The 14,696-nt window shown below is 38.3% G+C and overlaps 1 protein-coding gene across 1 annotated transcript in view; it reads right to left on the bottom strand.

Annotated features, from left to right (window-relative positions):
- Positions 1–14,696, bottom strand: part of DYNC2H1 (dynein cytoplasmic 2 heavy chain 1) — a 139,761-nt gene that overhangs the window by 63,600 nt on the left and 61,465 nt on the right. Inside the window, exons 61-70 of the mRNA XM_033146197.1 lie at positions 14,118–14,244; positions 12,974–13,115; positions 12,330–12,439; positions 11,558–11,656; positions 10,797–10,920; positions 9,349–9,512; positions 6,826–6,945; positions 4,867–5,001; positions 3,561–3,704; positions 1,258–1,347 (exon numbers count right to left, since the gene is read on the bottom strand). Of these exons, the coding sequence (XP_033002088.1) occupies positions 1,258–1,347; positions 3,561–3,704; positions 4,867–5,001; positions 6,826–6,945; positions 9,349–9,512; positions 10,797–10,920; positions 11,558–11,656; positions 12,330–12,439; positions 12,974–13,115; positions 14,118–14,244 (1,255 nt within the window). The remainder of the gene's footprint in view (positions 1–1,257; positions 1,348–3,560; positions 3,705–4,866; positions 5,002–6,825; positions 6,946–9,348; positions 9,513–10,796; positions 10,921–11,557; positions 11,657–12,329; positions 12,440–12,973; positions 13,116–14,117; positions 14,245–14,696) is intronic.

The following is a 14,696-nucleotide window of genomic DNA, read 5'->3' as shown; positions in this document are numbered from 1 at the left end:
AATAGATATGACCACGTCACTCTTTTCAAACTGAATAATTGGGCAGTCCACTGGAAAAATGTGCTATATGGTCTGTTACAAAACAGGCCAATCATTTTTCAGTGCCAGGTAATTCCCTTTCAGTCTATAGTGATGTGCATACGTAATTACAAAATCATGTGTTCTCAGAAAGTTTATGGTCATGCAAGAAGCATTCCTGTGCAATAATGCTTCTTAGTGAACTAAGCCAATAATGCACAACCCACTGCTCATTCACCAAAATGGTTCTCAAATAATAAGGTAACACTTTGTGGTGATAATGTGCTTGAAGCTATCATGTTTGGGACTCGCACCCTTGACATACGGCAATCTGGAGAACAAGTTCCTAAGTGATGAATGCAAGATTCCACCAAGGCCTGGAGTGGTTCCAGTGTATATGACAGCTGTATCTTCCCACAAATTCAACTACAGTCCAGAAGTTTGTTCCTTCCTCATCTGACACCAGACTTGTTGCAGTGTTGCCCCCAGGTACCCTTCAGTATGTGTCTGGGGGTACAGCGCAGTGCACTGTGTGCTAATGTGAAGAACTGGCATAAATCAATTGGCTGGGCAGCACAGGATGAGGTGAAAGCAGCTCCTGCTCCTGATCAAGGTTTCCAGCTTCCTTCCAGCAAGGGTTTTTTTTAATAGGACAGGTTATACACTTTTCTTCTAAATTCTATTTTTGTTAGAAAAGGCAGAGAAAATGGGCTGCATCAGTTCTGGGGTGTCGGAAGGGGCTGATATGTTGCTCAGCACAAGAGTTCCTATATATTACAGCATACAAAGATACCAGGATCCAGTATGACTCAAGAGATTGATGATTTTATGAACTAAGGCAATGTGCCCTTAATAAAAAAGAGTTATCAGTAAAGCCATAAGTGAATCCTGAAAGAACATTGTTTGTTTTGGGTACCATTCCTTTCCTTCTTTTTCCAAATACTGGTGTTTCTGAAGTTAATGGTGTCCCAGTGCTGTAATAAGACAATAGTCCCAAGGTGAGCAAAAAGGCTGTTTATAAAGCAGGAAACTCATTTGTTCTGCCAAACAAGGCAAAAAGCTGCTGTGTACAGCTCTCATGAGTAAAAAGCAAATACCTCTTACTAACAAATAAGCAAATTTTAGCATTATTCTGTATCTACTGATCCATATATTCAAGCGCGCCAAGCTATGGCTGCAGTGGGAATATAATTTCACATTCAGTACTGTGAATCAGTGCAGAGGAAAATAAAATCTTACCTTAAACAAACAGCGACAGACATATTCATATACCATGTGTTTTAAGGAGCTGATAAGAGACTTTATTCTTTCTTCAGTATTTCCCAGGTCCTGAAAATAATGGTTAATAATAATAATTTATTTGTACTCAGCCTATCTGACTGGGTTGCCAGTTAAAATGTTAACTATCACTTTACAGATAAAAACCTACATAAAGAGACTCGAATATCGCTTTAAGAAAATCTGGTGTGCTATATTGTCAACCTACGGAAATTGTGTATGTATACTAAGCAATAGGCTCCCCCTATAATCAGCAAGCATCTACTTCAGGCTTCCTCAAACTTGGCTCTCCAGATGTTTTTGGCCTACAACTTCCATGACCCCTAGCTAGCAGGACCAGTAGTCAGGGATGATGGGAATTGTAGTCTCAAAACATCTGGAGGGCCGAGTTTGAGGAAGCCTGATCTACTTCATTCAGAGAAGTAATTTAAGCATGTCAGCAGTAACACTGGGCTGAGAGAAGCTTGCCTGGGTATGGCCTATCAGAGAGGAGTACTACCATGACAGATTATATAAACTTTTCAGAACACAATGTACAACTAAAGGAATACTGGAAAAAATTACCTGGACTCTCAAAGTTTGTTTGCAATATGAAGGAGGTTAGTTGGCAATATGAAATAAGCCTGCTTTGGAACCTTTTCCATTTACAATCCTTAAGTAGTTTAAGCCTGTATACTATTTTAATTGCTCTATTTTACACTAATGCAATGGACCCATCAGAAAGAATTCATCCAAGTAAATTGTGTCCTTTGATACTCTTTTTTCCCCTGAAATTGGGAGGTTGGCTCATCATGCCTGAATCTTATTCTTCCTGCTCAGAGACAGAAATAAAGACTTGCATGCAGAAGGTTTGCTGGGTCTGCCCCACTCATCTGACCTTACCCAGATAAGTCAATGCAACATACTAGGATGGAGAGGAGAAGGGGAATGGTAGGAGCAAGGCTGGCACACCACAGTGCAAAGGCATTGGTGGAGTCAACCATGAGCTCCATGCCAATCCCACCACCATCCTGTTCCTCCCCTCCGTCAGCGCAGTATGCAGAAGTGACTCAGCTGGATGGAGGTCAGGTGGGTGGCACAGCCCCATCATGTTGTGGTCCGCTGCTTACATGTACATTCTATTGATTTCAGGATTCCTTAGAACCTGGACTTTGGGCTTCCTAAATCTAAGAGTTGAGATTCTTGTAAAACCGCCCCTTTGTTTCCCCGCCATACCAAAGCACTGCGATAAGCAAGGCGGGCTGATGAAAGCTCCCATGGGAAGTCGTGGCATGGGCGCAACACCCTGAATGCTTTTTGTGCTGCACCTGTATTAACAGGCCACAGTTAACATGCATTAAAGCAAGATAAATACTTGTAAGACTGAATCCAAGACTGCATCTTCAAAGCAACAAGTCAGAGCAAGTGCTTTGCAGAATGTCACTAATGGCAGCTTACATAAAAATAAAGTTCAGGGGAATTTCAGTAGAAACTGAAAACATGCTAATGCATGAGTTTTGTAGCAATTTGGGTCTTCATTTGATAGGGTGTTTAACACTTTATCTTTCTAAGATAAAGTGCTCTGAGTAAAAAGGAGTCGAACTGATTATTGGGAAGGTTGCCCCTTGCTGGTCCCATGCTGCCTCACCACGGCTATTTCATCTTGACTAACTGAAAGATGCATTATGCCTTCACAGCCCTAACTTCATAGTATCCTGGGTCTTCAAAAGTCTCCCCTTACAGCTGCTATTAACTTTGATTTATTAACATATGAGCAACTTAAAAAAACAACAACCCTTGAAGCATGATTCCCTATTCTGACAAATACAAAAATAATTTGCTTTAAATTAGCAAATAACTAGAGATCACATATTTACATAAAATACATCTTAATATCCTCATCTGAACTTGCTATTTAGAATTTGTTACCTTTGTATCCAAGAACCTTTAGAGATACAGTATTTTATTAAGACATTCTCTGGGAAGATTCTGCAGTTCACACAGGACAGAATTTCTCTTTATTCATACCCTGACAGTACAATGTATGCCACGTAATACTGCCAGTATTAATTTTATGTTCTTATTTAAAATATCCAAAGTACTTAGGCATTTTGTGCTACCATTAATAGATTGCTTTCCCCCTTATTTCTTTTCTTTTCCTTTCCAATTTATTTCAAACAGCCCTATTCCTAGGACTTGAGGCAACTAACAATTTAAAAGCAATACATACATAAAACTCTAAAAATAAATAACAACGTTCCCTGCTTCAGGATAATGGCACATACCAGTTCACTTTGTAGGGCCCTTTGAAAAAGTCTTAGGAAAGAAGCCAAGCTAAAGCGGTACATGTTATTAATTTTGGACAAGTCAGAGATAATAAAGTACATCTTGCTGGCACTTTCTGCCAGAGGGAGATAGGCGTCCCTTTCCTAAGAAAAAAGAAGAGTTAGCATTAGAATGCTACCGCCATCTACTGGTCACAAAAAATAAATTCACTACTAACAAAATAAAGATATATACAGTACAATAATAGTCCAGCACTTTGCAAGGCATATTATATGATCCCTCATTCTTATATACATTTCTATAAAATTCTGCAAACCTAAAATATATTTTACAAATGCTCATCTGTAGAACTGGGAAAGAAAGCACAGCAGGAAGATGGGGCATTTCCAAGAGGGAAGCAAACCTATCTGCAAATTTCGGGCAGTTTCAAAAGCCATCTATGATTTGGCATAACTGCCTAGCGTAGCATGACGAACAAGTGAAATGTCTTACCGGCTCCACTACAAACCCTTAGATACATCTAGAATTGTTCTGTCTGGATTTGCATCTGTGTATTAAGCCAATGAAGTTCTTCAAAAATAACTTCAGAACACTGGGTTTGTGGGTAAAATTTATTCCATAAATCCTCTATTGCATGAAAATAAGCCCAGGTGTGCATAACTACAATAATAACACATTTCCCCCCTGTTCATCTCTACCTCCTTTCCTTTTCACATCATCTTGTGTGTTGAATTTAAAAAGTTGGTAGCTAACATGTATGCAAATTTTATTTGTGACGTATCATGGAGCCAGTCATAGAAGTCATATACCATTAACTGCCTTCAGTTCACCGAAGTATACCCAAACTTAAGAGATAAAATTTCAGTCCAAGAACACAAAAATGTCTCTGCTAGTGACTGAAGACATCAGAAAAGGTGTGTTCATTCCACAGTTTGAGAATTTCAGTTACATCACCTGGCTTGGCACTGGTGAAGGTAGAGAAAACAGTGTCCTGCTTAATATATGAATGAACAAACCACCGCTTTCAACGGATGAATGAATCACCCTGCTGAACTCTGTCAATGAAATCACAGGGACACAGCAGGGCCAAGCATAATTCTGAGCTGGATGGTGCCCTATGTCTCTTCCTTGTGAAATACAAGATTATTATTAGATATTTGTAATTGAAATAGTTCTACCAAGCAACATAAGATGTACTAACAGACTGCAGAATTAGGGCCAAGTAAACCAAATAAGAGCTATTATAAAATATTTCACTTAGCAAAAGTGCACCCAAATAAAACAAGTATAAGGAAGCCAAGTTACCTGATCGAGAGAAATCTGAAGTCTATGAAATTCAACAAGTGATTCTTGAATTAGAGCACTACTTGCTTTTGTCTGATTCAAGGATTCAATCAGATCTTTATTTTCAAGTATATTTCCCTGAGAGGTTGCAAGTGTCTGCAGGGAGGAAAAACAGTTCAGTTTCCTTATAAATGGGCAATTTTAAGGAAAAGTGAGGTGTAAATATGGAATATGTGGCAATACTTTAAAAATTAGAGAGATACTGATGAAATCTAAGTATGCATTACATTTCTTGAATACTGGAACCAAGCTACCCTACCCTTCCATCCTAGTCACAGGATTTCATTCACTTATTGCCAATTCACATTAAAATGAATTTGGGTATGCTCCTGAACTCATTTTGAAATTGGATTTTATTAGTCCCACAGCTTTCTCTTCATCTCTAAATCTGGGTTTTCACATTAAGTTTGAACAAGCCCTGATAGGGGCTTGAACTGATAGGGTTCAATGAGTAAATTTACAATGATTTATTGACATATTCCAAGAATATACAGAACATTTGCTGTGATTTTAAATGAGTTATTGACGTAGTCAATGAAGTGCTTCACTAATGATCAACTAGGTAATTTTTAAAAAGACATCATGCACAGATATGGATTGTGTTATTAATCCACAGGTAATGAGGCATGCCTGAGAAACTTTACATATAAAGATGAAAAAGGACCGCTACACTTTCAATCTTACACAGCATATGTGCTTGCAACTGTATCAGTTACACAGTGGTACCTTGGGTTTCGAACGTCTCCGTTGACAAACGTTTCGAAACTCGAACACTGTAAACTCGGAAGTAAATGCTTCTGTTTTCAAACACGCCTCAGAAGTCAAACATCTGAGGCGGCTTCCTGTTTGAGTTTTCTGTATTGAGTTTTCGGTTTTTGAAGTCAAACGGTCTTCTAGAATGGATTATGTTTGAAAACCAAGGTACCAATGTATAATAATTTTCTGAAGGGAGAAAAACACTGCTGATCTCAAAGTGTTTTTCATACTTTCCCAAAGAAAAACCTTCAAATTTTGCACTTTTTTTGTTCTAAGCAGCCATAGGGAACCTCCGGCCCACAGTCCTAATTAGGTCCATCAGGCCTCCCCATCTGGCCCACAATACCATTTCAGCCAAGCCATGCCTACCTGCCCTATACCTGATATCTTCAAAAGCCCCTTTGAAAACACAGTCTCAAAAAAGCAAACAACATTTTACAGGATTCATCTCATCCTGGATATACTCTGTTTGCACGGTTGCTTTCGGGCAAGAGATACAGAACAATTAAATCAAGAACAAATAGACTAAAAAACAGTTTTTATCCAAGAGCTATAACTATTTTAAATGCTGTAACCAAATGATATGATATTTGGGGAGTCGTGATGGATGGTATGTATGTGTATGTGTGGTTGTAAATGTATAAATGTGTATATGTGTCTGTAAATGTGGGATGGCATTCAATTTCGTTGTACTACGTACAATAACAATAAAGTATCTATCTATCTATCTATCTATCTATGTATCTACTGTCTTGCCCAGAGGCTTCTGAAGACCTGACAATTAGCTGAACAAAACAGTACCTTGAAAGGGGCTTCTGGAGACCCCTTATAAGGCAAAAAAGTCACCCACTATCATTGCAACATCAAGTGGATGGCCCTAAGCCACTCTCTGCTCCATATACAAGCTTGATTCCACATTCCCTTTTCCTTATGCATTGTTCCAGAGCACAGTGCAGCCCTTAGAAGCAGATTTCCAATGTTAAGACTGCTGTTCTTTCTCCCCAACTCTCCCCAAGCAAGCAATCCATATTCTATGGCAAGCTGGCCTAAAATAGTTATAGTCATCAGATACGTAAACATATTTCTGGCAGTAACAATCTTCTAAGTATGTTTCTCTCTTTCATACAGAAACTCCTAAATAAATGCAGCCCATCTACAGTTTACCTCCAAAAGTGATTCTTCAAGTTTTGCTAATTGTATCTTCTTATCTTCTTCCTGCTGTAACAATTTTGTCTTCTGTTCTTCCAGATCTGGTTTTTCATGTTGAATAGTCAAAGCTAGAAGCTGGCAGGCAATTAGTGAGATGTCAGAAGAGAATATCACAAGCACTGGAGACGACAGAATTTTCAAGCAATGGTTTATCACAGAAATGTGAGGAATCCTGGAGGTTATCACAGCAGGATTCAACTATAGCTCCTGTCCAAGTTTCTCTTCTATTTAGTTGAAATCTGCTTCCCTACAATTTTCATTCATTGGTTCCAGTCCTGTTCTCTGGAGCAACAGAGAACAGGTCTATTCTATTTTCCACGTGGCAGGCCTTCATGTATTTGAAAATTGCTATGTCTCTCTCTTCTACAGGATAAACAGTTCTTTCAAGTGTTTCACATAGGATTGGTTTCCAGCCTAAGAATGACTTTGGTGTTTCATTTTGTTTTAGCAGCCCGACTGCACAAATGGCTTGTGTTAAGCTTGTGATTCACTACGATTCTATTCATTATGTACTGCTAGCAATACAGGTCCCCCCCTTTCTTCACTTGTGCATTTATTATAATTTATAGTAAAATACGGAATTTTACATTACTCTCTCTTGAATTTCATCTTGCTGGTTTTGATCCAGTGATTCGGCCTGTTAATATCCCTTTGTTCTGATTTTCTGATAAAATCAAGATATTTGCTTTTCCAACACTGGTTTGGGTCCAAAAGGTGCTGTTTGTATTAACTGAAAGGTATTTCTATATGTTATAATGGACTCTGTGTTGTCTTCCTACTTTTGAGCATTAGGAGAAGTCAAATCCACTTGAGTCCATTACAACAGCACAGGAAAAAGGCACTTTACTCCCCCAAACTTGCTCCCACTCAATACTATTGATTCCCTTGCCCTTCTCAGATACTATGCCTATCCTACACTAATACAGAGCTCTCCAACCCCGAGGCAGGGGACTAGTGAGTAAGAGAAGGCACAGAAGCTCCTCTGATTTCACCACTCATGGCTCTCCAAATCTAAAACACACTATTCAAGTTTTCAGTGAAAACGAATTGAATGTAATGGTAGCCACTGAAGCTCTGTTGTTTTCTAGATTCATAAACACAAATGTACCAAACACAAACAGATGTCTGGTTTATTAGTATATTTTGTTTATCATTAACATGAAAAATGTTATTCCAAGACAATGCTTTTCATTCATTGCTTGGCTTATCAGTCATGTAAATAAGCAAATTAATTTCCATTGTTAGCACCAACAAGAGCACAATAAAAAGAATTTGAGAACCTTCTAGCATTATTTACTGCTTCTTCGCCATTAGTCTACTCTAAACTGACCTTAAATAATTTTGATTTCTTATACTCATTAGACATATTTCAAATATAGTGCCTTGGCTCACAGCCCCGTGGTTGTTCCAACAGGTTTTTTATGTGACTGGGGTGCAACACTCATTTTAACAGAAGAAATGAGGACATTTTACAGGCAAGGGAACCCTATATGTGAATCAGAACCCACAAAAATAATTGGACTGTAAAGACTTTAAGCGTAACTTCCTAGTCCACAAAATCCAACTCAGCCCAGTGATTCAGATGGATTCTCACCCCATTTTTCAGTATTAAGTACAGTAACTTGCACACATTAAACTTTTACACATACAGCTTTGCATGCATGGGGGAAAAATCTTAATTAAAAGGGAGGGGAAAGGAGTCAGGGTTCTGGGGAAAATGGCAATCCAACTTGCCATTGAACCCAAAGTGTTTTTACTCTTCACAATTTTGGCTTTAGGCACAATCTCCAAAATGTAACCCTCATATAAGCTGCATGTTATTGTATACCTTTCTCACAAGACATTTTCTATTATAACAGAACTTTCTAATCTAACCACTTAAGGACATGTTAGCTAAAGTGAGAATATTTTTTTCTCTGTAGAGATTGCCAACTGTGCAAGAGTGCTAAAAGGGATTAATGCACCATGAGGAATGTTGCAGAAAAATAGCCACTCACTGTGTTTTGATCCAAACACTGCCTGGGGCTTCTTTATTACAATCATGGAGAAATAGCCTAACAACAGAGGGCCATAAGCTGCTCGGCCCTAAGCAGAGAATGCCATGCTTATATGGGGGGGACCCCCACTAACATACTTCCCTATATCATAGCACAATGTGTTTTTGGCACCAGCTCAAAATATGTTCATCAACATAAGCACTATCATTGTGGTTACAGAACCACCTGTATGTTCTCAGAACCTTCTCATTTTCTTCATCACCCATCCCATCTCCTTGTCACGAAACAGTGGTTGACCAAAGTTTAGGCGTGGTCATTTTTCCTTTACAGGTTTTTCTGATATAAGCATTAATACTCTGCAAAAGGGCCTCTCAGGGAAAGAAATCAGGATCTTCCACCAGTGGTATAAGCATTGTCTTATGCAGCCCCATGCCTTTAAGTTAAAATGAAGAGTATCATTACTGGAGATGTGAATGCCTACCTGCCCTCTTAAGCCACTCCGTGTTATTGTAAAGTTAACCTCTGTAACAATGGAAGCTGCATCGGGTGGTATGTCAGGATTTGGGTTTCGGGTTGATAGAAACAGGCGGAATTCTTCATTATAGTCAATTACTTTGTCACCTATTTGTACAACATATCGAGGACCTGTGGGAGGAAAACATACCAAGATGAATGATTTTTTTTAGTTTTACATGCTCCATATTATCTAATAATTATCATAATTAACATAATATCAGCTCCACTGTATTCACAAGCAAGTAAAGTATCCAAGAAAATGGGCGAATGACCCATTCACTATCAACACCTTCTTGCTGTATATCTAGTGGCTGCCTAGTATAACACAGTAGGCTGGACAATCAATCTGTAACCAATTCCCATTACTAATCTACCCAATACGAACCAAAGTATGGTGTACTGATAGACACCATGGTATAAGGCACTATATGTTTTATAATGGAGTACATCTGTGATATGCTATTGGTAACCTACCACCATGTTCTGAACCAGATGCAAAACACACAAGTAGAATCATAGAATCACAGAGTTGGAAGAGACCACAAGGGCCATCCAGTCCAACCCCCTGCCAAGCAGGAGAGTCTTTGTGTAGTCTTTGTGTACACTGACACAAGAAGATCCTGCTTCCTTTCTTGAAAGTAAGTATTCCTGGAACTGATTGGCAATCCAATTATAACAAAAAATAGCAAATAATAATAATCTTAAACTCTGCTTAATTTGACCAACTGAACAAACATGGAATGAATCAGACCCAGGGGGAGTCCTTGCTGTGCTAACTGTGGACCAAAGATGGTCGTAATGAAGTGTCACTTAAGGATAATTGTGCAATTAAGAAAAAATGTCCAGGTGTGAAGAGGTCAATGTGAACCTTAGTATAATCTATCAGTCGGCAGATTGTTTCAGGTGAAGGACGTGCACTGGTTTTACTTATTTAACACATAAATTTCACCTGCTTGTTGTAAAAATGTTGAATCCCAAATAGGATTTGTGTATGCACCAATTCACTGTAACATATAAATCTTATTTTTATAACAAGCTGTGAAACATTACCAATGCATGATGGTCAAACGCAAAATAATAAAGAACCCATACTCCATAGCTACACTTGCACTCATGAAAAAGTGTCCATCTGCAAAGCAGACAGAGGGGAATTCTGCATGGCTGAATTGTTCCTATTTCCTCAGTTAAACAACATCAGAGCTTATTGTTTCACGTCCAGACCTGAGTGAACTAGAAGACTGACGAGAATTATTAGTGATGATATAATATTTTAAATTATATTGGATTGGAAAAAAAATCTATGCAAACAGCACAGCTACTTTTAAATTGTTTTGTCCATTTATCTGACTTAGAAGCCGGGTTGGGGGGGGGGGGAGTATTGTATTCCTGCCACAGTTAAAGTTGAAAATTTACCTTGCGCAACAAGGTCCTTTCTGAGCAATGGATAAAGCACAGGTTCTACTCCATCCATTTCCTGTATAATGAGAGTCTTCCCAAATCGCACAGCCAGCTCAAGAGCGTTAATGAAGTTGGCATCCTGCACAAATAAAATTTTACCATCATTGTTCGATCAACTTCAATATTAACATGTTAAGTCGATGATAGGAAAAATAAATAAATGTGCATCATCAAGACATTTTCAGATCCAGTCAAGACGTAAACAAAATACAGTGAAATGATTTTATCAAGGCTGTATTAAAACACACAGTCCCTGTTTGGAAGCAATGCCAAACTATGGGCTCTTGTGCTCCACATCTCCTCCTCTAATAACAGAAAAATCTGGCACAGTACTTTGAATGAGGAGCACCACTGTCACATGCAACATTAGCCATAAGGTGGAGAGGAAAGTGAGTACACCCACTGCACCTTGTGGAGGCTGTCACTAGCCCTCTAAACAGCAGAAGGAGGCTGATGTTTGGAGTGATATGAATGCCTCTGTCATTTAAATGCCTTTGAACCTAATGAGGAAGAAGTGAAATTGGGTTCCTACAACTCCCACCCCCAAATTGGGAATAAAACACTACAGATGTGGACAATTCTTTTTCAGATCAGGTATTTGCATAAGCAGGCTCATCTTTGAAGGATCAGTGGAGGGAAAATTTATAATTTAAAAAAAGGTACGAGGGGATCTCTTTTCCAAAATTAAAGAACCATCTAAAAGATTCAAATAGGACCTGCTGGTTGACGATTTCCAAGCGTGATTCTTTCAAATGAGTTTTCAGCCATTCAGTAGCTCTGGAAGATGGGTCTATCAAAAATGGGCAAACTTTACTCTGTTTAAAAAAAGGAGGGGGGAGAAATGTGTTTCAATCATGGTTCTGTTTGAAAGAAACTACACAACTATATAATTTGTATTGAAACACCCCATTAACAATCCGGAAAGGAAGTAATGAAAAGTTGAAAATGTTTGCATTGGGTACAGCAATCGTATATAAAGAAAAAAAGATATCACAGGAAAGGGGACGGAAAGATAGGAAATAAAATTCCATGTGTAAATCATTTCAAATTTAACACTGCAGTATCCTTCTTAGATATTCAACTACTGTATTACAAGGATTTCAAATGCAGGAAAAGAAATTTTAAATGCTTAACAGTTCACTTGGGGATATTTGGGGAGACACTGTTTTACTTAACTTATTATTTATTAAATTTATATCCCACCTTTCCTTGCAAATGAGCCCAAGCTTTCCTAGATAATCTAATATAGTATTCTTGGGATCATGGGTCCACTCCACAGACAACATTGAGTAAAGGCAGAAAATGATCTAAAAGACTGCACTGAGGATAAAAAGTGACAGACAACCTCATTCTTCACTTGCACCCCCTAGAATGAGGTTGTCAGGTTGTAGCCTTTCTCACTGCACATACTATCTCAGGATGAGAGTGCCATCATGCTACACAGGCAGTGCCTCCAAAAGAACAAAAAAGCAAAGCAATACAATTTACCTGTAAAATCACAAGGGCATTTTCTATTGACAGATCATCCGAGGGCAACCCTTCACTTTTCCAAATCAATTGCTCACTCTCTGTGCTCAGGAATCGCATAAGATCAAATTCTAACAAACAGAAGACGCTTCTTTTAATTCCATTAAATTTGCGAGAGCATTTTATGTTTGTATGGCTTCTCACCATTTGGATGAGCATCTAGGGCATATTAAATTGTGGTTACCTCCTCATATTATATATGTGTGTGTTACCAGTATTTCATTAAGGGGCCTCATAAGTAAAATAAATAAATTGATCACTGAGAGCTAGTTGGAGGGACAACCCCTTATATAGAACACATAGCTTGCTTTCATTGGATTCTAAAGCACAATTTGCACACAAAAGTCAAAACAGATTATCTGTTTCTAAGCAGAAAGTAGCTGATATTATTTTGTTCAAGTTCTATTTGAAGAGGTTTCAGGAATCCCCCCCCCCTTCCCTTGATGTAGACAGGTTCCCTATGACTATGTTTGAGTAAAGGAGTTACAACTCTGCTTCCTAGTACAACACTACTGACTAATCAATGTTCAATTACACATAATTATACCTTATAATTCTGATTAATATTTTATTTATTTTCTTATCAAAGATATAGCAATACCTACTTTCCAGATTAGCTGATTTTGTCCATGAATCCAAACTTGCTTTCCTTTGATCTTCAGGCGCAGCAGAAAGGTAAGTAATGAATGCAGCAGACAGTTGAGCTCTCATTGGCAGTGTACTCAATTCATCTGCTATCTCTGAAACCTGAAAATAGATTTCCAACACGATACTGTATTTCTTTGTGTACTTAAGTGATTTTTTTTTACATGAGTAGAGCAGTCTTACTAAATAATAATATAGCCACACTAGTAACTTCGTCAGCCTTGAATAATTTTCAGGGTCACATGACAGACAACATATAGAAATGCATACTGGATCCATCGCACATATCATCCACTCCATCTTCACATGCAACGACTTCAGCTTAAATGCCTGTGAAAATACTGCAGGCAAGTATAGGCTGGGAATAATTCCTTCACTATCACGGGCTAAAGTTTTTATTAAAAAAAATATGTTATCTAGTGAATCTCCACTGAGCAGAGAACATCACTGGGGATTGGGGAAAGCATGGTAAATAACTGCATGAGCTGAACCTGATGTTAGACAAGTTCCAAGTAATGGTAAAATGACAGAACTGTGCTACCAAAACCTTTGAAAATAGCCCCAAAACTGAGATAAGGCCAAAAAGTAACATTTCAAAGTGGTACCATTGGATACTATAGATGAAGTGGAAGTCCCTTCTATGGAATAGCTGAACTGGAAAATAAAAGTATGCCTCCCAAAGTCAGTTCAGGGCCTTTAAATAGTTTTTAATACTTAAGGCAATCAAATCTAGCATAGAGGTGGGCCACAGCCAGTAGTGTCACAACAGAAGACAATAAATACAGTACATTGTTCAAGTTGCCTGCTATTGAAGGTGCCTATTGCCTTCGCTAGAAGAGGGATTTTGGTTTCTTAGCAATTAATCTAGGGTTCCTTACTGTTGAATAAGCATAGCTTCATTCCACACACCCCTCTTCTAGTGAAGGCAATAGGCGCCTTCAAGAGGTGAATGCCAAACAATATGCAACAGTAAAATAATTCCACACAATTACTCTACTGTAGAATGTTATACTGTACAGAGACATTTAAGTTTTCTGAAAATAAAACACTGACTTCAGTTTGAAGAAGAAAAGACATATATTTACTGAAGCTTTAGCAACCAACCTGGGAGTTCCATCTTTTATGCTCCCTATCAAGTTGTTTGATCAATATTTCCGCAGCTTTCACTGTCTCTTGTGCTTTAGCAACTTCTGCTTCAAGCTTAGCTGCCTCACTTGTTCTGGCCTGGAACCTGTAGACCAACTGAACTATTAAGACTTAAGGAACAAAAGAATGCGTTTCGACATAAAGGCTTTTTTAATTTAAAAAGGAAAGCAATGGTCACTTTTTGTAAAACATTTCAAGGCAATTTAACAATGAAAAAAACATCAACAAGAACATACATAATAATAATTTAAGTCCAATACAGATACGGACAGGTGGAGAAATTTCTACTTAAAATGCCTACTGGAAAACAAAAGTCTTCAACAGATGCTGAAAAGATAAAAGATAGGACCTGTCTGGTATGTAACAGCAGAGATTTGAAAGAGTAGGTGCCCCTATACCAAAGGCCTGATTGCTACATCTTCTGGAGGAATCCTGATGGAATTGTGTCAGCAGGAGGCCCTCTTTGTTTGGTTGAGATATATATTTGGTGAGATTTGGTTGAGATATATATTTGGTGAGATTATCTTTTAGGTATTC

Source organism: Lacerta agilis, chromosome 4 (assembly GCF_009819535.1).
Source record: "Lacerta agilis isolate rLacAgi1 chromosome 4, rLacAgi1.pri, whole genome shotgun sequence".
Classification (NCBI taxonomy): Eukaryota; Metazoa; Chordata; class Lepidosauria; order Squamata; family Lacertidae; genus Lacerta; species Lacerta agilis.
The sequence above is the reverse complement of the archived record's forward strand: the minus strand, read 5'-3'. Positions and strand labels throughout refer to the sequence as shown.